Source organism: Lineus longissimus, chromosome 16 (genome assembly GCF_910592395.1).
Source record: "Lineus longissimus chromosome 16, tnLinLong1.2, whole genome shotgun sequence".
Taxonomy (NCBI): Eukaryota; Metazoa; Nemertea; class Pilidiophora; order Heteronemertea; family Lineidae; genus Lineus; species Lineus longissimus.
The window spans coordinates 12,098,755-12,123,431 of record NC_088323.1 but is presented as its reverse complement, the minus strand read 5'-3'; the positions used below and the strand labels follow the sequence as shown (position 1 = coordinate 12,123,431).

Here is a 24,677-nt window from a genome sequence, read left to right as displayed (position 1 = left end):
AAATCGGACCATAGGACAATGTACAAGACTGATATACGATTTGATATACGAGTTAAGACGACGGAAGATGGAGGGCATATTATTACTGATAGACTACGAGAAAGCCTTCGACTCTGTAAAATGGGAACATATTGATAACTCTTGAAGTACTTTAATTTTGGCAATAATTTTAGAAAATGGATCAAAATACTACACACGGATGTTAAAAGCTGCATTTTGAACAACGGGCACATGTCGTCACGTTTTAGTATAGAGCGGGGAGTACGTCAGGGAGACCCTCTATCGCCATACCTATTCATACTTGCCACGGAAGTACTCACACTGACACTGAAGAGAAATGCAAATATCAAAGGCCTGGAGATCGAAGGCTCGGAATTCCTGAATAGTCTGTATGCAGATGATACCTGTTTGATATTGGAAAATAACGAAAAGTCAATGACTGCGGCCTTGGAAATACTAGACAACTTTGAAAAATGCTCGGGCTTGAAGATAAATAATGCAAAAACAGTTGCTATAAAATTAGGAGATGATGGGACCTTTTATAATCAAGGAGCAGGGAAAGATTTAGTTTGGCAACATAAGGGAAAGTTCACACTGTTAGGCATTGACTTCAACTTGGATGAGGAAGATATTACAAGAGGTAACTATCTGAAGAAAATGGCAAGCTTTAAAAACACCCTCAACATATGGACATTAAGAAACCTTACAATCTTTGGGAAAACTACCATCATAAAATCTCTAGCACAACCAAAAAAAGTTCATCTTTTTACTGCTCTTCCAAACCCCCCAGAAAATATTCTCAAAGAACTACAAAACGCCTGCTTTCATTTCATATGGGGTAACACGGACAAAATCAAGCGCACAGTCATGTATAACAAACTAGAAGAAGGAGGGCTAAAGATCCCACATAGAAACTTTCTGCAAAAGCCTTAAAATAACATGGATAAAACGGATCCTAAATGACTTAGACTTCGATGACTGGAAAATACTTTGCAAGCCAAATATAATTACCTCTATATTTTTCGGTATAGGTATTGAGAAGGAGGAAAAACCATCTTTCTACGAACATCTAAACCCTTTTTGGAAAGATGTGTTTCGGGCTTGGTATGAGTTAAAATTCCAAAATAGATTAGAAGAGGAAGATCCAAGAAATGAACCATTATTCTACAACTGCAAGATAAAAATAGGAAGAAACTCATTTTTCATCAAAGAATGGTATCAAAGAGGAATAACACACATAAATGACATAATTGACAATCAGGGCAACTTCAAAACATGGAATGACATAAAAACCACAGTTGGCCACACAAGTAACTTCCTACAGTATATAGGATTAAAAAGGGCAGTACCCAAAACCTGGAAAGACAAACTAAAAGGCAAAAAATTAGGAATGATACAAGATCAACTACTAAAAAAAATACAGAATACCCCAAAACCAAACAGGTTCACCTACTCAAAAATGATAGAGAAGACAACCATCAAAGCTATCAGGACACAGAACAAATGGAAGGAAAAATTAGGGGAAACTACGGATGAAGAGGCTTGGAACAAACTCTACACCATACCATTAACATGCACCAAAGATACCAGACTAAGAGCCCTACAATTTAAAATCCTACACCGAATTATTCCAACAAATATATTCCTATACCAAGCAAAACTTGCAAATACAACAAACTGCTCCTTTTGCACAATATACACTGAAACTATAGAACATTTATTCTGGGACTGTCAAAAATCTAAAAATATATGGCTTCAAATGGGAGATTTCTTTAAACAAAAACAAATAACTTACAACTTCAATAAAACCAATGTTCTGCTGGGAGATATAAAGGGGTCATGTCTTATTGAACAGCTAAAATTAATCATAAAATAATTCATTTACACATCAAAACTAAAGGAAGAGGACTTAAATTTTAAAAAACTACAAAACATCATCAAATACAAAGCTAATATAGAAAAGAATTACACAAACCCCAATGAACATTACCAAAAATGGAAAAATATCATTTAAACAAATAGAGCCCAACCCCTTACAATCAATTAAAAAAAACAACAAACAAACATGTTCCATGCACCTGCACCTCTGCACATGCACCAATAGTGCACTTTTATATTTCAAAACTTTCCCTATGTATAATTAAGAACTTTAAAGAATACTAATAATCCTTTTGCCCTTTCCATACTCCGCCTCCACAAAAAGGTTTTTTTTCCGTGAAATGTAAATATAGAAAAAAAAGAAAAATGTATAATGTAAAATTAAAATGAAAAAAAAGAAAGCACTAGGGAAATAAAAATATATATTACAAAAAAATAAAATAAAATGTCCCACACCCGCACTTCAGTGGCGCCGGTGTGAATATATCTACTTGATTGAATGGTCAATGGCTCATGACGTCATGAAATAATTGCGTCACGAGGAAGGAAACAATGGGATTTACGTCCGACGTCGTAACTGTGGGTGCGGCGCGTCATGAATGCAGGATCGGCCAACGCGCGGCCCATATGGAATGCGACAAACTGTACCGGAACCAGAATTGTCATGGGTCTGCACCAATTTTTTCAGCTTCGATGGACATGATGGATATAATATGTACCGTATTTTCCGGCGTATGACCCGCGGCTTTTTGCCCTCAAACAGGCCCAAAAAGTGGGGGTGCGGGTAATACAAAGGTGCGGGTCTTGCGTGGATTCTGAGAGGGATAAGCCCCAACCCCAAAGAAAAAAAAGGGGACCAAACTGGTTACTTGATAAGGATTTATGTCCATCGTTTTCGCATTGTTTTCAACCAATATTTCCGCCATGATCGCATAGTTTGTGATGTCTCCGCTAGGGAAAATAGTTACGGCCATGCTGGAATTGATCCACTTTGGTTAACAATTAAAAAAAACATGGCGGTTCTAGGATGTCAACATCAATGAATGGCTTACTATTTTTGGAGAATACGGGTCTTGGAGCAGTGCGGGTCATAATCAGGTGCGGGTCTTGCGTGGCTTTAGGTAATGGTCAAAGGGGGTGCGGGTCATAGGGCAGTGCGGGGGATAATCCGGAAAATACGGTAAAGAGCAAGCTCTATTGAACTCACACTGCCTGTTAAAGGAGTTACGGCTGCATGACTGCATGACAAGCCATCATACAAAAACTTCCTGCGAATGGATGAAACTGCATTCGAAGAACTTCTTGAAAAGGTTTCACCACCCATTCCGAAGCAAGACACTCTCTTTAGTAGAGAGGCAGAAGCCAAAAATGAAGATTTTAAAAATCATTTCATAGTAGAGCATGTCATCCACCATGGTTGGACTGGTCATGGGGTGGGCCATATGACCAGGTAGGATGACATCTTTTTTTCCCCCAAAATTCGGGGTTTAACCCTTTTTTTACCAAAACCAAGATTTCCGAAAATCTGAAATTTTAGGGGTAGGGGAAACAATATTGCCCATTACGCACTCAATTTTTATACCAGAACCACTGTTTACCACTCAAATGATAGCATTTAATACCCTCTACATGTTGAAATGTGACAGTGGTTCAAAATATTTTCATGGGGGTTAGCAGGGGGTCGAAAGGTATGAAAGACCCCCTTCCCCAAAATAAGACCCTTTTTAGCTCACCTCTTAGCAGAGGTGAGCTTATCCCATACCGTGGCGTCCGTCGTCCGTCGTCGTCGTCGTCGTCGTCGTCGTCCGTCGTCCGTTAGCAGGGCACGTTTCGTAACTATTAGAGCTATTGAGTTGAAACTTGGTACACATGTACCCTTATGTAATGACACCTTGGAGACCAAGTTTCGGTCCGATTCGTTTCATGGTTTGGCCACCAGGGGGCCAAACGTTAAAAGTGAAAATATGCAATATATCCCTTAATAGTAGTCGGGAAATTTTGAAAAAAATATGGTAGGTACTTCTAGCAAAGGTGCATCATATTCCCTCCGGGTTTTTGATTTGACCTCCTTTTCAAGGTCACAGAGGTCAAATGGTGAAAATTGGCCGTTAGGATGTAACGATGGCACATTTCTAAACTGCAATGACTATTGATACCAAATTTGGTACACATTTACCCCGTAGTCAGGTGATCTCAGGGACCAAAGTTTGTTCCAATATGATTCACCACTTGACCACCAGGGGGCAAAATCCAAAAACCTTAAAAATGTGATTATTCCTTAACTTCTTGCTCGATTGCCACCAATTTGATATCATGGGTACATCTAACCACCATACAGTATATGTCACACAAGTTTTTAATTTGACCTTCTTGTCAAGGTCACAGAGGTCAAATGGCATAAATTCGCCGTCAAGCCGTAACTATGGCACGTTTCTTAACTGCAATGACTATTGATCACAAATTAAGTACACATGTACCCCTTGATCAGGTGATCTCAGGTAACGAAGTTTGGTGCGATCTGATTTGTCGTTTGGCCTCCAGGGAGGGGGCCAAATCCTAAATTCTTCAAAATGCCATTATACCCAGTAATGACTTGCCCGATTGGCACTAATTTTATATCATAGGTACATCTAATTCTAACAACCATTCAATGTGTCACCCGGGTCTTCTTTGATTTGACCTACTTTTCAAGGTCACAGAGGTCGAATGTACTGTAAATTGGCCATTTTGGGGAAATTGTAATTGCTTGGACCTACATCAAACCTAACACTACATGACACAATACCATGCTCTTTATCCATCTTTCCTCCACATGAGGTGAGCACAATGGCGCTGGCCATTTCATTTCAAATTACCCCTGAATCATGGTATTTTGTATAAATATAATATTTCATTGGCATTGAATAGTAAGAAGACATTATCAGACAGTTTTCTGAAAAGTTTGAGCATGGTAGGTCATTTAGGGAGGGAGTAGTGGGGGTAGCAAAATGACCCTTTTTCCAAGATGGTCGCCAATATCCTAAAATGTCATTACTTGACATTAAATGTCACCCTAGAGTTGGAATTCTTGTGTTTATCCCTACATTTTAGAGGTTGAGGAATACACCAAGACCAGTAAGGGTAGCATCCAGAATGTATTAACATCGTCACCTGTTAATGTGACCCCCATGCCCCTCCCCCTCCCCCGATTTTTGTCGGATTGCTGGTGAAGAAACTAGACTTAAAATGCTCAACATTTTCAGATTTCAGCCCATCAAAGTTTTAATTAATCAAGTATTTCCAACCGAGAAATACATCTGGAACCAATTCTGCTAGTTTTTTCATATGGTGCAATTAGTCCACCATTGTACAATGTATACCTGAGACATGTTTCTAGTCAGTATCATCCTTTTGGCACAATCCACCACAAAAGCAGGCACTAGTACAACGTCCTATTGATTCCAACTTCAAGCAGCCACATCTAGTCAGGGAGCAGCCTTGTCAGTTTGGCACTTTTTTTGGGAATCGTATCTAAAGTCATCAGCTTTGGCTTCAATATCCCCTTCTCAAGTACCCATCCGCAGTTGGTAGGAGGGGGAATCTCAGGGTCGGGAAAATAGCCTTTTTCCAGATGAAGGCCTGGTAGTTCGCCCGCTCCAAATGTATGTGGAGGGCATCCTGAGTTGGAGGTAACGAATTGATAGAGCTTTTGCCCTTCGCAAACATTTTGGATCTGACTTTGTTAACTGATGAAATATCTCCGTAGCCATAGATGTGGCAAATGAATTGTTCTGCAGCATTCCTTGCCTCATCAGTCAGTTGTGGCGATTCTCCGAGTTGTTTCAGCAAGCCTGGTACTTTCACAAAGGCTTTCCATGTGATCCGTTTTCCTTTTCCTGAAAATTGACTTGTTGTATCACAGCCTGATACAGCATGATATGCGATCAAACCGTTTACAACCGGAGCTGGTAAATGTATCTTATGTACCGGGATGTTCTTGGGATTCAAGGATGTCCCACAGCTCATCAAAACCTGGGAACACAAGTTCCTCGTAAGGCCCAGATATAAGTAGTTAATTTATGGGGAAAGGACATGTGAAATTTTCTCGCCTTGTGGGTTTCCTATAAATGAGAGGCAACCTCGTCCACTTGCAGCCCATGCTGACATGAGATGTCAAACCTCGTCCACATGCAGCCACATGAGATGTCAAAATTGAATTATTTCTTTACCTCACATTTTATACTCTGTGTGGTTATATAATGCACTGCATATATACATTGATTGTTCAAATTTGTTTACTTCAAAATACTGTACTTCCCAACCTAAGGTTAACAGTAAGGATTATGTCCGCCAAGAATAAATTATTTCCGGTAATGCCCACTGTTTGTAATTTCCCTTTGATAGGGGTTTGACTGGTTCAATTTGCGTTTCAATAGTGATTTTAATTCAGTAGTCATGCGTGCCAACAATGGACGTGTGCATTACAGGGAATGTTATCCGAGGCCTGGTGATCATTTCCGCATTTCTTGATAATTGGGCTGGTATTGTGGCTAGACAGACACTAGTCATTAACCCTTGTACGCTCGTGCGAAAGCCCCTGGCTTTTCAATTGTTGGGTGCTCTTAAGGAGCAACTGTTTAATCATTGAGGTAAAACACTTGAACGAAATTTCTTGATTGCAACCTTTATTGACAATGAATGCACAAATTGGCGTAAATAAGATCCCTGTGCACTGAATCTTTACATTACTGGAAAACGTAGGCCTATTCTCAGTCTGTATTTACTCTATATCCATGTCAAATTCAAGGCCGTCTTCATCATCCAATTCCTCATTGCGAATCAGTAAATCATCCACATCAGCTGGATAGTGCAAGAGCCCTGCCGCGCCCCAAGCTCGGACAATAGCCTCCACGGCAATCCCATCCCATGATGCAGATACAATTTCAAGGACAGCTTCCCATGGAATTCGTGGGCACTGTCCATCCTCACCAGTGTTGGTTGTTTTCCATGCTTTCCACGCATTGCGTGCCCTGGCTTTGAATGCGCGCATGACGGTGCAGTCTAACGGCTGCACAAATGCCGTACAGCCAGGTGGAATGAACTGCACTAGTCCGCCTGCTTCTGTCATCAGCTCTTGAAATTCATCATGTAGATGTACTCTGGCTCGATCAAGAATCAACAGCAAAGGGTCAAATTCTTCTTCGTGTGCCTCAATGAATGGCCAAAAAACATTCGTAAACCAATACTCCATTGACTCCCGTCTTTGCCATCCAGTCCGAGTAGCAGTGACCTGAAAAATAGGATGTGATTTTTGAGCCAATTGTGGAAAAAAACATGAATCTATAGCAACAGCCACACTAGATGGTGCATTGCGGAGATATGATTTTTAAAAACACAGCATGTTCCATGTGAACTTTGTAGTGACAACTTCATCACAGGAAACAATGAATAATCAGGATCAGCTGCAGCTCTAGCTGTTTCTAATGGCTTCTTAGGTTTGATTGAACAAAATGTAGTTTACCTTAACATTGTTTGGAGGTGTTGCCCTTATCCTCCTTACCAGTGGTCCATTGGGAGCTGCTTTTATGATGACAAGTGCAGGTGCCTTTTCCCCATTCCTGGTGCAGCAAAGCACAACGGTACAGCCAAGCTTATGATTTCCCCGACTGCTCTTGATGTTGATCTGTGGAGAACCTGTTTGTTCATACGTCCTGTGTTGCCGATGATGCGGAATGCCATCTCTTCAACTGTTTGAAAAAAGTTGGCACGGAACTCGGCAATGAGATTCTCAGCGTCCTCAGGTATCGTCCTAGTATCTTTCGTCAATTTCCGCAGGGAAATGTTTTGTCTAGAAATTGAAATAGCAGAGATGTTAACATGATTGGGATGAACATGATGAAAGCGCTATACACTTTATTTAACCATTTTGGCATTAATCATTTTGAGAGGTATACTAAGAGAAACAGCTTATCAGCAGAATTGTTGTTTCACTTGAAAACAATAGACTCATTCTGAGCTTACCTTTTCTTGAAACCTTCAAACCAACCATTTGATGCTGCAAAGTTTGAGCGTTCAGGTTTACTAGTTACAATGTCGGCTTGGGTTTCTTCAGGAAGCTGGTCCCACCACTGTTGAAACTCTATCATCGCCCTCTCCTTTAGATCTTCGATACTGACTGGCATACCAATTTGTCTTTTATCACGAAACCACTCCGACATCTCAACTTCCATCTCAGGCCAATACCCTGAAAGACAAAACATAGTAATTCCTTATTTGCAACCTGACAGCCATATTGAATATCGGATCACGCCAAATTTAGCAAGGAACCTTTCTCTATATTCACCCCAAGATACACAACAACAAGTTTTATGGCAAAATTGTCCACAAACGTACAGACGGACATCGGACGCTACGACAATACCCGTCGGGCTGATGGGTAAAAAATGTGCTATATAGCAAAAAAATTGCTATACATGTACACGCCATAGCACCTCTATTGTACCACTAGTTTTCAGAGTGAAGGGTTAAAGTGCAACTCACCGACATCGCGGTCCTTGACCTTGCGCTCTTGGCCCCTTTTTTTGCTGTGGTCAAAATTGTGGCGAATTGTCTCCTCCTTGCGCAACCAAGACAGAAACGTGGCCTTCTTGATGTTGTGCTCTTCTGAATACAGCCTTACGCATCTTTGCTGGTTTCGGTACCCGTCTATGTACTTCAAACATCAACAAAATTTATTGGCACATGATAGGATGCCTGGATAACATACACAGAGTATAGAAAATGAAATGAATTATTTTGGCAAACTGCCAGTGAGTGCTGATTGTAATGTTTGTCTCCTGGTCGTTACAGGAAAATATACAGGCTGTTCTATGTGTTCCTGACATACCTGCCTGAAATACTGGACACCATGCTTGCAAATCCATGTAATTGCACACTCTTTTCTTATTCTCCAACTCAAAATCTAAACTAGAATCATGCAAGCATATGATAATCATACTCCTGAGATCAGTATAAAAGAACATCAAATTGTTATGTATTTCTTATGATATCTTCTGTTGCATCCTTTTTGGTGACAGACACTGCACGTGATTGGAGTTAATTCATAGAAACTACATGAAGTGTATCTTTTAGTTTTTAAGATCATATTGTATCATACCATTAGAGTTACCATTTCCTCCAACTCCAAGGAAAAGTACGACATCACTTTTTTGTATCAAAACCTACGGTTAACATGAAATTAAAATTCAGTCAGCTACAAATTAATGTGAACAATATTTAAGTAAGATCCATACCCTTACACTTTCCACTACACAGACCCAGTGAAGTCCGTAACTGAAGACTGCTTAATCGGAAAATGACTGTAGTATGACACGGTGACCGGCGTGCATGTACATTTCATGGTCAGAAACAAAGTGAGAAAATCTACCAACTCAATGGAAACCAATGTTAACGGTAAAAGTGTAAAATAAAAGATTAATGAGTCTACTTCCATAAACTACCACGAATTTTTCACTTTTAAGTTCATGGGTTATGGAAATGTCAACATTAAGCCAAACTTGGCCGTTTTTTATGTGCGTTGCTTTTTTCCTGAGGCTCTCTCTGAAATTAAGAAAAGAAGTTTCTTCAGAATATGTTAAGCTCAAAAAATCAAGTCATGAGTCCCCCTTAGGATAGGGACAGTTATGAGGCCTGGTAATCATAGGACTACGGTACCTGTCAATATACTAACCAGGGGTTCGGTCCCTTTTGCGCTTGGTTGTCTTTGCTTTTGCTGGTTTCTTGGCTGGAATTTCTGCAAAGATAAATGTTATTCTATAACAGTTGCTAAGTCAAGAAAATCATTTTCCCCCTTTGCAGTGCTCAAAATAAAGGTTACGACAAAAGAGGTTAAACGTAACTTCCAGTGATTTTCTGCAACGTGATTGCAGTGCAAAGTACTAGTATCTGTCAACAAACATTGTATACATACCATGTGTTGCGCTTATTTTGCTCTTTGCTTTCGCTGGCTTCTTGGCTGGGATTTCTGCAAAGACAAAAGTGACTATGTACCGGTTCTTGAATAAAGAAATCATTTTCCCTTTGGATAATGATCATGATGAAGGTTATGACAAGCAAGGTCAAACCTAACTCCCCCTGATTTTCTCCAAAGTAATTGCTGTGGAAAGTATTTGTCATACATACCAGGTGTTGCGCTTGTTTTGCGCTTTGTTTTCTTTGCTTTCGCTGGCTTCTTGGCTGGAATTTCTGCAAAGACAAAAGTGACTATGTACCAGTTCTTGAATAAAGAAATAATTTTCCCTTTGGATAATGATCATGATGAAGGTTATGACAAGCAAGGTCAAACCTAACTCCCCCTGATTTTCTCCAAAGTAATTGCTGTGGAAAGTATTTGTCATACATACCAGGTGTTGCGCTTGTTTTGCGCTTTGTTTTCTTTGCTTTCGCTGGCTTCTTGGCTGGAATTTCTGCAAAGACAAAAGTGACTATGTACCAGTTCTTGAATAAAGAAATCATTTTCCCTTTGGATAATGATCATGATGAAGGTTATGACAAGCAAGGTCAAACCTAACTCCCCCTGATTTTCTCCAGAGTAATTGCTGTGGAAAGTATTTGTCATACATACCAGGTGTTGCGCTTGTTTTGCGCTTGTTTTGCGCTTTGTTTTTTTTGCTTTCGCTGGCTTCTTGGCTGGAATTTCTGCAAAGACAAAAGTGATTATGTACCAGTTCTTGAATAAAGAAATCATTTTCCCTTTGGATAATGATCATGATGAAGGTTATGACAAGCAAGGTCAAACCTAACTTCCCCTGATTTTCTCCAAAGTAATTGCTGTGGAAAGTATATGTCATACATACCAGGTGTTGCGCTTGTTTTGCGATTTCTTTTTGCTGGCTTCTTGGCTGGAATTTCTGCAGAGGCAAATGTGACTATGTACCAGTTATTAAGAAAAAATCATTTTACCTTTTGATAATGCTCAGAATGAAGGTTATGCAAGAGAGGTCAGACCTAACTTCCACTGATTTTCTGCAAAATAATTGCTGTGGAAATTATACATACCAGGGTTTGCGACTGTTCTGCGCTTTGTTTTGTTTGCTTTTGCTGGCTTCTCAATAGGAATTTCTGCAAAAGATACGGTAATGTGATTATATAACAGTTTATAGAAGATTAATTTGGACTTTACTCTGTGAACTTCATCTGTACCATGAAGGAAGTAACGTAGCCAACGACAAAAACTATGTGTTGGTTGAATACTAACCTACTATAAATTAGCTGTGTCTACTTGAGTACTGGTCACTCAAATTTCAAGTTGAATAAGTAGGCCTACAATGCACTCAAATGCACCAGCAATTAAGTGGCTGTCTTCTTGCAGTCTGTTTAACTACGTTTCATTATGATTAAGAGAACAAGAACACTTCAAAATGGAATAGTTCAAATGAAACATAGAACACAGACCTGTTCCTTCCTCATCACCTTCCTCATCAGAGCCATCACTATCATCCAAAACAGGAATGTCGAGATCTGTAAGAGAACGGAGGAGAGAATTCAAAGAAGTGGAAAAAATATATGCAAACTTTACGTATATTGATACATTTTTGTATTATGTCTGTTGAGTTTACCATGTTTTAGAAAATGTTTGAACCAAATCATAGAGAATCATTCTCAATCATCATTTACCTTCAAGAGATATGTCGTCGAGCGACTTCCCCATGTAATTACCACCTTTCCCTGCATCTATCATCATGAGTAGTTTAGCAACTTTCGTCATCTCAAGGGTTGACTCCTGAAGTCTGATAAAAATACATCCCGGTACATCATCATTCTACATGTATCATTATTCTAAACGCAGAACATACCGGTAGATATTGTGGAAGTCATAAATTGATACTTCTGATTCAGGAACAGATGAGTTATGCCTTGTTTGGACCATTCATTTCAGACAAGATCATTATCATTGTATTATTATTCCAAAAATCTTTGGTTAATAATAATATTTTACAGCGTATTTTTGATAATGAACGCAGAACATTAAAGGCGTATGAATTGATATCAAAAGATACGGATTATTTTATGTATTATTTGTAACTACCATTTCAAATGTTTATGAACCTTCAGGTAGTAGTTGCAGTCATGATAACTTCTTACCTGTAGTATTGCCGATGAACAGTGACATCGTGGCCAAGGTGATTTGCCAGCCATTCCAATTCATTCTCACCCAAATCCAGAACTTGTGACATCGTGGCCACATATTTTCTCATGAGTGTTTACTTAATGAGGCCTGGCTCCTCCAGCCCAGCACTCAATGCCACTTTTGTCAGGGATCCACCCGCACTGAGGCAGCCATTACCTAGAAACAGAAGAAAAGTTGCACAAGTTATCTCACAACCTTTGATAAATGGTACCCATGAATTATTCATCAGTGTTCGAAATCTTTACTTGCTACAGAAATACATAGCGTGTAACTGGTTAGTGTAGAAACTTGTGAGTCCCAATTCACAACACAGCAATGGAAAATAACCCGGGTTATATAGTATAGTGGTCAGGTCTTATTACATGTATGCATGTAGATTTTCATCAGTTGGTTATTCCTTATGAACAAGAAGTGGCAAATTAATGCTAATTGGGTGCAGTACCGGTGTCATAGAATGTCATGCCCCCCCCCCCCCCCCCCCCCCCGATATGAGATGCCCCCAACAATAGATTCTGACGGAAAAAAAGTCAGCCGGGCACTGACAAACAGAAACATCTGACACCAGATGCCACCTAACAAAGGAAGCGGGCATCTGATATCGGGGGCATTACATTCTATGACACCGGTACAGAACTGCAATAAGTAGGTTGAGCGTGTGTATAGAAAATTGCTGAAGGCTTGATCTCACAACTAATTTTAATTACATTCTTATAGTATTACCAAAAAGGGATATTTATTTTTGATGTTACCTACCTGTTGTAGCAAATAAGTATATATTGCTTTCTTGTATCCCGACCTTGTTCCTGTTCAATTGGAGGAATGCCATGGGAGCTTTGCACTCTTGTGGGAGAAGCACAGGGACCTTTCTTCCTCGCTTTCCTCTCAGTTCAACCATGTCAAGTCCAGAAACTAGTTTCTTCTCGAGAGGTGTCATATTTTCTTTCACCGTATCTATCCCCTCCTCCAACAAGTTGGGTCTGTTAATGTATGATGTCGTCCTGCAATGTAAAATTGTAAGATGTCATCATTCTAGGGTAGAGCAACCAGCAGAATGGCCTCCGGATGGATGTCGGTGATGGCACAGCCATGTCGAAACATTTAGAAGCACAGTAAACATTTCTGTGTCATACGTATGACAGCTAGAATAAAGATTCACCAAAGATAGATCATGTATCTTTGGTTTCCCTATTGTTCAAATAATGGAGGGAGAAAAAATCATTAATACCGTTTTTCTTTGAGAATTTGGGTTGCGGCATATGCGAAATTGTTCAAAATATGATTTCTTTTGACGGGCTTTGTGGCTGTCAGCAGATCAACAGAAAAGTCTGACTTCATAAAAGATAATAAAATGAATGATTTGAGGCATACTGAATGTGTGGTGTATTCAAGGTATAAGGTGATGACGGCGGCACTTTTGAATCAGTATAAGCCAAAGGCATAATCTTACTTACAGCATTTGTTCCAGCTCTCCAGGGCGTCTTCTGTTGAACGTGAGTAGCCTTGTGAGCACGAGCATCTGGATTTCCCTGTAGAGTTCGAATGTACAACCCTCAGCAGCCTTTGGCAGTACTGTTGCAAGCTTATCCTTCAAGTGAGCTGTCAACTTTCTAATGTCATCAGTTCGTGGTAGGCAGACTTTCTTGTTGTGTTTCCGCACTGCAAGATTTTCACGTGCAAAAGCAGTAACCTTTTCCACCCACTCCTTGAGCTCAAGAAAACGGTTTGCCTCCTTTATGGCAACCTCATCGTTGTTTCGCAATCCCAGAGCTCTCTTAATTGATGCCAATTTAGACAAGTTATGTCCAATTTTAATGGCAACACTTGGTTTCTCCAGTTCCTCGTCCACAACTTTTGTTCCTGCAGAGAATACCGCTGCCTCAATGCATGTATCAAATTTACTTGGATTTAGGAAATCCCACATCATCAGATTCTCATCCTCTGCAATAGATCTGAGATTCTTCAGGTACTTCCCGCATTGCCTGAGCTTCTGGGAAACGTAGTGTTTACCCTTGGCCTTGTTTCCTCTACTCTTTCACGCCCATGAATTACCAAGCTCAATGATCATCTCATCATTTACCGCAATCTCCTTTATTTCATCATTCTGCATAGATGGAATTATTTTCTTCTTTAGCATTTCTGATGCATTCAAATGCTTCCCAAGCAAGATTTCACTCTGAACCGAGCCAACTTTCCTTCAATGGGTCCCTTCTTGAAGTGACAGTGTTCTGTCTGATGCTTTCCCAGGTCTGACTTCAGGAAGAATCCTAGGCAGTAACAGCACGGGCCGTAGTCTTCTACCCTGAATGCTCCAACTGGTCGCCTAACCAGTATCAACTCTCCCTTTCCACTATCCAGGACTTTCTGATTGTGCTTGAAATTTCCCCGATTCCGTAATTTTTCAAAGCTCCTATTCCTTGCTGTTCTTTTCCTTTCTTTCTCAGTCTTGCTATCATCCTTCCTAATCTCAAGAGCCAAAATTGCTTTCACCTCTTTTTCCCCCTTATGCGTGTTGGAAACATGACTACTGAGCTTCGCCACCAATTTCTCACAATATAGGCAACTCTGGTACTTGTTATGTACCCTTTCATCCCTTTTCTCCTTTCCACTTACAAGGTGAGTTTGTCTTTTGCAAACTTTTTTGATGAAAATGTCATCATTGTTTGAAGAGCACATCTTTTCTGTTGGAGGACGTTGATTCCTCGTTCTTTTCCGTTTCTTCATACCTAAGGCACTTAATGACAAGCAGGAAATAACGTCAGACTCTTCTCCACTAGTTGTTCCTGATACTATGGAGTCGCTGTCATCTGGTTCATATGAAGGATCATGTTCAGTTTCATCCTCAGATCTGTTGCCATCATCATCGGGATCACATGCAGGTGCCAGAGCAGAGTTGTTGCCATCATCACTGGGACCACTACATGTTACTTTACTTTCCTCAGAGTTGTTGCCAATTCCAGCCACGTCAGAGCAGTTGTGGTCATCACTGCTTGTCCCGAGAAGACCGATGATGAATTGTTCTTGTTCTTCTTCATTAGTATTAAGTACTTCTAATAACAAATTAACATCATCCATTGGCAGATACAGTACATCGTCATGTGCTAATTCAGCCACGTTAGAGATGTTGTTGATATCATCTTTGTGATCTTGCGCTATTTCCCCCGCCTCCAAGTTGTTGACATCATGCCTTGGATCACGTGCAGTTTTACTCTTGTCGCCATCATCACTGGGATCACGTGCAATTTTACTCTTGTCGCCATCATCGCTGGGATCACTTGCGGTTTTCCTCTTGTCGCCATCATCGCTGGGATCACTGGCAGTTTTACTCTTGTCGCCATCATCGCTGGGATCACTTGCGGTTTTACTCTTGTCGCTATCATCTCTGGGATCAAGTGCAGTTTTACACTTGTCACCATCATCGCTTGGATCACATGCGGTTTTACTCTTGTCGCTATCATCTCTGGGATCACGTGCAGTTATACTCTTGTCGCTATCATCACTAGGATCACTTGCGGTTTTATTCTTGTCACCATCATCGCTGGGATCACATGCGGTTTTACTCTTGTCGCTATCATCACTGCGATCATTACTTGGCTTGCTTTGCAGATGAAATATTTCATAACAGCATTTTATGTCATCCTCAAATTTTTTGATGAACTTGTTAAGGTTTTTCTTCTTCTTGAGTATTTCTAAAAAAAAGTCATAAGCGTTTCCTTGCAGACCAATAGAAATGAAATAAAATTGAAGGGGTCACTGCAAAATTATGGTAGGGAAAGTCCAGACGTTCAACACCACGAGTCCTTGCAGTGAGCCTTTCAACTTCAGTCAAACAATGTTGGCAGTATGAATGTTGGTTTTGGATTTCTTGTTTTTTGATTGGACAACACTCATATTACTTCATTCATAGACAGTACGGATGCAAAATTTATATTGTTTGAAGAAACAAAATAAAAAAGGTCCTTTCTTGAAACCTATGGCCAGAGCTGTTATCGTCAGATGTAATCAGTAGACAAATTTGAAAATAAAATCTGCCCTGTGAGAACTAAAAGACATGATATGAAACTAGCAATTTTTTTCATACTTGCCACAGGAACAAACATGTCAGAATTGCAGCATAATCAGGCTTAAGACACATAGTAAAAGTTGATGTTTTTATTAGGCTCCCCACAGCCATTCTAACATTTGGTTGAAATGAATGGATAATGGAACAACCAATGAAATCAGGTAATGAGAAGCTGTCAGTTGTCTCAGACTCTTCTGGTAAGTCGTGATTGGCTGAAAACTGTCACGTCGGGTGGTGTGAATTTCCCGAGCAATACATCGATTACTGATACCCGGTATAAGCAGTTTGAAAATTGTGTTCTTGGCTTTCTAGATCATTGGTGTTTGAAGGATGAATAATATTTTGAAAGTTCAAAAACTTACTTTCATGACATTGAAAATTGGAAAGTACATGAACATGCAATATAAAAGCATATAAATAGGCAATTTTCTCCAAGTGCTCCAATGTGACTTATGCCTGATTTGCTGTGCTGGGACATGAATGAGATTTTAACAAAAAATATGTGAACATATTTAACGCTTGAAAAGAAACATAATTACCACGTGTTCTCAAAGTTTCAGGCTGGTCCTTGGTAAAACGCTTAATGTTTTTCCTTTGATTCCATTTTATTTTTTCTCTGAATCACAACGCAACAACACACTTTGTTATAATAACCCATTCTGCTTAAAGATATTACTCCTAACTGTTTAAAAAGGAAGGGCCTAGCGTTAAACGCAAGGATTATGAGAAGTTTTTACCGATAGACGTCAGCAGCGCACAGGGCCAAACAAGTAATTATAATTTGGGAAAATACAGAATAATTTCTCCTTGAAACATTCGTGGTGAGTGAGGCATGATGAAACAAATGGACAAAAGTGACAGCAAAACCTTCTCTGATCTCTCATGATATCATAATGCACTCTCGTGATTGATTCATAAAGTGCACGCAGCCAAAAATGACTTTACCAAAACGGAAATGAATGCATTCAACTTACTCAGTTTCTGCATTGAAGAAATGAACAATTAGCTCATCGTCAATGTCCTTGATAAACCCAGGCCACCAGATGTTGGACGATCTTAGGTAAACAATAACCGGTTCACCCTCTGAGAAATCTGAAGAAATAAACAGTAGTGTAACATATTTGCACAATAAAATTTCACAGCAAATTACTCATTGTCATACTTAGGTATTCATTCCTCACTTCAATGCGCAGATAGCAGATTTGACAAGGAAGTCCAACTGTTACATTGTTCTTCCTCCTCCATTCAAGACATTTTCATTTATGGTACACAACACAACATCCCTCAATGCCTTAATAATGGGGAGGAAATAGCACTCAGAATCTTGCCAGCTATGACAACCTGATCAGCAATAAAAATATGCAATATACAATCCATAACGGCAAATATGGTGTAATAGCTAGCATCATTCCACTGGTAGTTGGTACATTGTATTTATGAATGACAAAGCTGGACATTGAAAACTCACCGAATCCTGAGGACGTTGATATTGTCCCACGTTTTGGCCCACTTCGCCTTGTTGACATTTTTAATCTGTGATGAACAATTGCAATATTGAATAAAAATTGAACGCTGATTACAAGCCCAACACCTTTACTGCTCTACAATCACGCCCATCATGATGATTAAGTCCATAACCATGCTAACCAAAATCTTGAATTCCATGCAAAATTAACTAACAGTGCAACAGCTCCTCATGGGAGACTTGAAGGGGATCGGTATGCGGTTTTCAGCAAACTTGGCCAGATATGATCACCTGATACAAACCTCTGGAGCAGTTGAACAGGCCATAAACTACACAAGCTGATGGAGAATGTTCTCTTGTTTCATTGGGTTTTTTAATTTCTGATTTTGGTTCACACATCGCTGAGACTTAAGGTTTCCAAGTAATACAAGTTTGAAATTTCACCGTTGGAACTAACGCCACGTTAGCAATAACAGCGTTTCAAATAAACCAGCCAACCGGAATATAACAAATGATTCAAAGAATTAAAATGGTCAGTCAAGTCTGCAAGCAGACTCTTGAGTCCCTGCCACTTTTGGGAAATGGTCTTTGCCTCTCTCACTTCCGTGAGAGGCGGATACTAATAAAAGCAGCAATTGTCCAACTCTGTTGCATATAATGCTAACCAAACAGCAAAATATTGAACTCTAAAGAGGCTGATAATAGTCTCACCAAAAATGATGGCTACCACAACCACTGCAATGCTTCCCAGTTTGTCTCTGGCCCAGCTTGCCGGTAAAAACAAATGTGATGTAAGAATTCACTATAAAAAAGATCTTCGACAGCCAAATTGAAATCTGCGTAAGAGAAAAAGCATATGCAGCAAATCCCAAATAATTGGCAAGGTATGATGTCAAACTCCAGTTCAAGAAAGGTTTCAAAACTGCTAATAAAATCACTGTTGTTTGGAAATACAATGGTAGGTACTGCTTCAGTCATCAGGAAAGGACTAAGGTGGCTAAATAATAAATATTTTCCCAAAGAAACAATCTAGCTGAGGCCGCGGGTTCAGGATCACTGGCAGCAAAGCAGAGACAGTGGACTGGAAGAATTTCTACAAAAATAAAGGAAACACAGGATATTTTTTTAAAAGGTCAAGGAGACTGGTTTCTAATACAGATGACCCATCCAGTGCCCCGGTGATGGAATATGTTTCACAGTGAAGCAGAGGGGTTTACAACTAACCTCATGTACATGATACATGTTCTCAAGGGGCTATCAACAGATGTGGGATTTAGAATACCTCAGTTTGAAATGGCATACAACTCGTGGGGAAAACAGGAATATAATCCAATAGGGATGAGAAAGCAAACCAGACTGTTCTATCACATTACTGTGGTGGTGGTGGTGGGGGGGGGGGGGGGTTTATAATAAAAGCACCTTCCCTACAAGGAGTAAAAAAGATCATGTGTTTGTTGTTTTAAAAACAGGGATGATTCCGATTTCGACCTTGCAGGGAATATCTCTAACGCAGTCAACAATGTCCTTGTGGGGAATATCAAAGTTAGAATCATAATGCTGTCGAATTCAATGACCTTGCGGGGAATATCCCTAACGCAGTCAACAATGTCCTTGTGGGGAATATCAATGTTAAAATCATAATGCTGTCGATATCAATGACCTTGCGGGGAATATCCCTTACGCAGTCAACAATGTCCTTGTGGGGAATATCAAAGTTAAAATCATAATGCTGTCGATATCAATGACCTTGCAGGGAATATCCCTAACGCAGTCAACAATGTCCATGTGGGGAATATCAAAATTAGAATCATAATGCTGTCGATAACAATGACCTTGTGGGGAATATCCCTAACGCAGTCAACAATGACCTTGTGGGGAATATCAATCTTAAGCATCCTATTGCAGATTCTAAAATATCAATGACCTTGTGGGGAATATCAAAATAAAGCAGTCAATAACAATGATCTTGCGGGGATTATCCCTAACGCAGTTAACAATGACCTTGTGGGGAACATCAAAATTAGATATCCTAATCGTGTCGATATCAATGACCTTGTGGGGAATATCCGTAATGCAGTCAACAATGACCTTGTGGGGAATATCAAAATCTAAAAGCATCATAACGCAGTCAATATTTTTTCAATGCTCTTTCGGGAATCAAAATAATGCAGGAATAACAACAACACAGTTAAAATTGCCATTGTGGGGAATGGCAAGCCCAATGCAGTAAATATCAATGCTCTTGTGGGGAAAATCAAAATAAAGCAGTCAATAACAATGACCTTGCGGGGAATATCCGTAATGCATCAACAATGACCTTGTGGGGAATATCAAATCTAAAAGCATCATAATGCAGTCAATATCAATGCTCTTTTGGGAATCAAAATAATGCAGGAATAAAAATGACCTTGTGGGGATTATCCCTATCAAAGTCAACAACGCCCTTTTTGGGAATAGCAAACTTTAATGCTACCTACCATTCAATTTGTGGGGAAAATTCCTAACGCAGTCAGCATTGCCATTGTGGGGAATGGCAAGCCCAATGCAGTAAATATCAATGCTATTGTGGGGAAAATCAAAATAAAGCAGTCAATAACAATGACCTTGTGGGGAATATCAAAATTTAAAAGCATTATCATGCAGTCAATATCAATGCTCTTGTGGGGAAAATCAAAATAAAGCAGTCAATAACATTAACAATGACCTTGCAGGGATTAACCCTAACGCAGTCCACAATGAACTTGTGGGGAATATTAAAATTGGATATCCTAAAGGTGTCGATATCAATGACCTTGTGGGGAATATCTGTAACGCGGTCAAAAATGACCTAGTGGGGAATATCAAAATCTAAAAGCATCATAATGTAATGCAGTCAATATCAATGATCTTGTGGGAATATCAAAATAATGGAGGAATAAAAATGACCTTGCGGGGATTATCCCTATCAAAGTCAACAATGACCGTTTTTTGGGAATAGCAAACTTAGTTATCCTAATGGTGCCGATACCATTCACCTTGTGGGGAAAATTCCTAACGCAGTCAACAGTGCCCTTTTGGGGAATGGCAAGCCCAATGTTGTCAATATCAATCATCTTGTGGGGAATATGGCAGAGTGGTGATTTGCTGGCTTTGCAAGGCCTGGGTCCTAATCCTATTGTCAGGTCCGGGGCCCTACCATGACCAGCATGTCCATGGTCACCTCACCAGACTGAACAATACATGCCAGCAAATCGCCACTTCTCCAATGTCCTAATCACTTGCCTGTCCCTAACGCAATCATCAATGCCCTTGTGGGGAATATCAAAATTAGACATCATAAATACTGTCAATATAATGACCCAGTGGGGAATAATTTAACTGATCAGGAAAATAGGCCTACATCCTGATGCTGTCACTGACAATCCATAGAGGACAAGTGAATAGCACACTAGCCTACCCCCTAGGTGCAATTCAAATAATACCATGATGATAGGCCTACCATGCATGCCAGAATTACCAGTTGGCCTACTGAAACACCTCGGCCTTGCTTGGCCAATTGTCATGATGCATACATACAAGCCTTGCATAGTTGTTGCCTTAAATACATAGGCCAACATGCATATTTCAGAAGAAACTAGTATTTTACTTACTATTCAACACACTTCTGGCATTTGTCTGGAGCACAAGCATGAAGCTTCCTATGTGCATGCTATGATGTCATGTATGTGTGTCACCTTGTGAGCCTCATCTCGAAAACAACCTCGTCCCCTCATTCCTTATGGGGAATCCATATGTTAACCCTGGGATGAGGTTTGAGATAGGTGCTGCCATCTTAATGCAGGATCCAACATCGCAGGTTCAACCCTAATGGGGAACTCTAGTGAAATTTAGTAAATGTCTTCCCTATGGGGAATCAACAACGCTACTTGAGGACACTTAGAATATCCCCACAGGACCTTTCCAATCATTAAATATTGTGGGGAAAAATAAATTCCCCATAAAATGGACATTACCCCATAAGGCCTTTTTTGTACACATAAAGATCCCAATAAGACTAATATTTTGGTACACAGATGCTTACGGTGACCCACAATAAGCACAAGAACATCTGTGTCCCGACACTGAACCACAACTCGTTTGTACCCTGAATCAGATGCTTCCTTTGCGTGGAGAATGAGCCTAGTGTCAGCTTCTTCATGAGTCGACTGTAGATGCAAGATATCAGAGGGATCTCGACAGGAGGACCAAACTTCCCTGATATCTTCAAACCCCCCGGATAACTCAAGTTCACTTCCTGGTGGCAGATCACTGGAACTTCGGATAAGTTCAGTGCTTAAAAACGAAGCTAATTCTGATTTGTTTCCATGATGGTCTATGAACTGTTTCCAGGTTTGAGGCAGTTTAACAGCCCTTGAATCGATCACACGCCTGATTGGTCGCAAGCCCCCTGCCCGATGTGAACGTGTTCCATCCTTGATTGATGTTTCTAGGTACCTGTCAAACAGCACATCGACCCTAGAATATCCTGAGATGAATTTTCGTTCCACACTTTTACAAAAAATATCAGCAAGATCCCCAAATGTCTTTGCATCATCTGGTTTCCCTATGGCCTGAATTAGTGCTGGCGCATCCATAAGAAGACACATGCGGCTGTTACTGTCCGGAAGGGTTTCTGTTGTTTGAACATTTTCACATAGTATCTCAATGAGGTCGGATTTAGCTGTTGAATGTAATGTGGAATTGGTCTTCGCAAGTGAGAGAGGTACTGGTGCCAGTTCATAATTCAGAATGTTATCTAAGTTCACATTTCGTCAACTCTCCGATGCCAACAGCAATCGTCTAAATATATCTCATTCTGCTTTAACCTCCACCACCTTGTCCTTCTCAATTGGAACTTTCACCTTGTACATAGATGCAAGAATTTTTTACTTATTCTGGGGAAGCCTGGAATAAAAGTCGGTGGACTTTTCAAGGAGACGCGTTTGACGAAATCTTTTGCCAGACTCGTACCCTTTTCTTCAACTTAGAGGAGCGCTGTCTTCACGTCATCAGGGGCAACATCACTGGTAGACAAGGAAATCAGATCCTGGGACGTGGTGGAGAACACATTAAAACCTTTGAACTCAGTGACAAGTTTAGCTATATCTACTTGGTCTCGCTGAATGCCAGCCGGTCCACTGTCCCGGTGGCTAAAGTCATCATTTGTGTCCTCATGCCGCAGGTTGAAAAGAGAAAGGGTATCATCAGAAATTCTGGAACGTTCGTTGTAGGTCAAACACTATCTATCTCTCGTTGCATCTAGGTGTGTGATGCCAACAATTCCTCCACTAACCTTGGCAATGCGATTGATGTGTTCGAGAGCCTGGTCGCTCGCAACCTGACAGAACTTGTGGTTCGTTCTTTTGATTGAAAAACGTCCCGCCATGAACTCAGCATGCACTTCGGGTGCAGTTGTAATCAGGTTCCTCATATTAGCAAGATACACTGGACCCCAACGAGCATAGTTTGTATGATCATATACAGCGAAGTAGGGCAACATTCTGGAAAACAACTCAAGGTGAAGCTCCCAACTTCCCTCACGCTCTGCACGGATAAAACCCAGGAGAATTTCTACCATTTCCAGGTATTGTCTCCAATACGTAAAGGTGGGACAATCAGTCTTCGAAGCATCGAACTCCTCCAATAATCCAGACAGCTGTGCGGTTGCTTCAACAAGCTCTTCAAAAAACGTTGATGCCTCTCCAGATTCATGGTCTCTGAACTTGTTAATTACAATATTTACTTGCCTCATTAACCGGTCATCTAGGATTTTCCCATTTGTACTTGTCCAATTCTCAAACTCAGACCACAATATTCGCCAGAGGGCTTTGAATGTTAGTTAAGGAATTGAACCCGAGGCGGAGCACCTTGGTTGAGTTACCAAGACACTCGAGGGTGGAGCTAAAATACAGTCCAAACCCGAGCCGACAGGCGAGGGTTTGGACGAAATTTTAGCTCCACCCTCGAGTGTCTTGGTAACTCAACCAAGGTCCGAAGCCGAGGGTTCAATTTCTATTCTAAAATACCTCAAACTTAAAAAGATAGGCCACGAAATAACTTGAATATGTGCGAATTTGGCCAATTTCATCCATCGCCTGCCCGGAGCGCCGGTAGCGCCGTTGTTTACATTACGTTACGGCAGCCCGTATAGGAAGTCCGGATCGGCTCGCTCAAGTGACGCTAAAATCCGCGCAAATGGGCTATTTGGAGCGTTTTTCTCAGCAAATATGTGTAGTGCTCATTAAAAAACTTAGGGTGGTTGATGCTTCCTTGGCTGATTTGTGTTTGAAGCAGTGTTTTGAGAGCCTCAAACTTCTGAAGTGAGCTGTGTGCATGGTTCCACATTTTAGTGCAACCCGAGGGAACTTTGGTAGAGCATCTTGGTTGCGTGTCCAAAACACTCCACTCTCAGAACGAGGCTTATGCATTTTCCATTTAAAAGTTGACTTTACGGTACCAAGGTATTTTAGAATTTATGTCCACGTACAGCTTTGTTATAAGCATGTCCCGTTAACAGGTGCAATGTGGAATTATCGCCAAACACCCCACTTTCAACCCATATGTCTCTCAGCCCAGATGATTCAAAATGCTTCATAAAGTTCATTGTAGAATGGAAACCTCCAAGACGAATGATGACATTGGATAATTGATTTTCATGTACCCAAACCAGTTCCTTAGCTCTGCAGTAGAGGGCCTGATCAAACGTTATGACTGTGTGTTTTTGCCCTAATTTTTCTGAAATTGATTTGCATCTACATATGACGATGTACACCATGTCCATGTTATCAGCAGGAGCTGGAATGATCGGCATGTGTCCAACAGTTGTGATCTCCGACTGAAATGATGAGACAACTTGGTTAAATCCTGTCCATGCAGGAATCTTCTGTTCTTCGGTGTTCCTTAAACGACATAGAATCAATGCGATGTCCTTTGCTTTCGACATTGTCAGATAATCTTTGCTAGGCGTGTACAAATACATGTCAATCAAAGGGAAGATTGGTGCAGGTCGCTGACTACTTCGATAACCGGAAGGAAAGATCTCATGAAAATCATGTGGAAGGGATGGGCCAAAACTCCTCTGTTTTCCT

The 24,677-nt window shown here is 40.4% G+C and overlaps 2 protein-coding genes and 1 pseudogene across 5 annotated transcripts; all 3 read right to left on the bottom strand.

Moving 5' to 3' along the window:
- Positions 1-6,546: 6,546 nt before the first annotated feature.
- On the bottom strand, positions 6,547-12,092 carry LOC135500381 (neurofilament heavy polypeptide-like). Of its 4 annotated transcripts, XM_064791821.1 has the most exons (14): positions 12,001-12,092; positions 11,533-11,645; positions 11,311-11,376; positions 10,915-10,977; positions 10,713-10,766; positions 10,260-10,322; positions 10,039-10,101; positions 9,827-9,880; positions 9,587-9,649; positions 9,014-9,456; positions 8,398-8,610; positions 7,879-8,101; positions 7,379-7,705; positions 6,547-7,147 (listed from the first exon to the last, which is right to left on the bottom strand). In XM_064791821.1, exons 1-10 carry the CDS (start codon positions 12,090-12,092, stop codon positions 9,425-9,427), a joined length of 663 nt encoding a protein of 220 aa, XP_064647891.1. In that variant the 3' UTR covers positions 6,547-7,147; positions 7,379-7,705; positions 7,879-8,101; positions 8,398-8,610; positions 9,014-9,424. The 4 variants fall into 4 exon arrangements, with proteins under 4 accessions (XP_064647891.1, XP_064647890.1, XP_064647892.1 ...); XM_064791820.1 differs by having other exon boundaries at positions 8,398-9,456; XM_064791822.1 differs by having other exon boundaries at positions 7,418-7,705; positions 8,398-9,456.
- Positions 12,093-12,102: 10 nt separating this feature from the next.
- LOC135500383 (uncharacterized) lies at positions 12,103-14,180 on the bottom strand (annotated as a pseudogene).
- An 11-nt stretch (positions 14,181-14,191) lies between these two features.
- On the bottom strand, positions 14,192-21,270 carry LOC135500380 (germ cell nuclear acidic protein-like). Its single transcript, XM_064791819.1, has 4 exons — positions 21,201-21,270; positions 17,575-17,639; positions 17,081-17,198; positions 14,192-15,732 (listed from the first exon to the last, which is right to left on the bottom strand). The coding sequence occupies exons 3-4, from the start codon at positions 17,091-17,093 to the stop codon at positions 14,192-14,194; spliced, it is 1,554 nt and encodes a 517-aa protein (XP_064647889.1). The 5' UTR covers positions 17,094-17,198; positions 17,575-17,639; positions 21,201-21,270.
- Positions 21,271-24,677: the final 3,407 nt, after the last annotated feature.

Bases quoted from the DNA above. Each gene is read 5' to 3' on its own strand.
- LOC135500381 (XM_064791820.1), bottom strand. From the start codon at position 12,092: ATGTCACAAGTTCTGGATTTGGGTGAGAATGAATTGGAATGGCTGGCA. The intron at 11,646-12,000 runs GTAAGAAGTTAT...TATTTTTATCAG, and splicing joins GTTCATCGGCAATACTACAG to ACTTCAGGAGTCAACCCTTG. The intron at 9,650-9,826 runs GTATGTATACAA...TTATCTTTGCAG, and splicing joins CAAAATAAGCGCAACACATG to AAATTCCAGCCAAGAAACCA.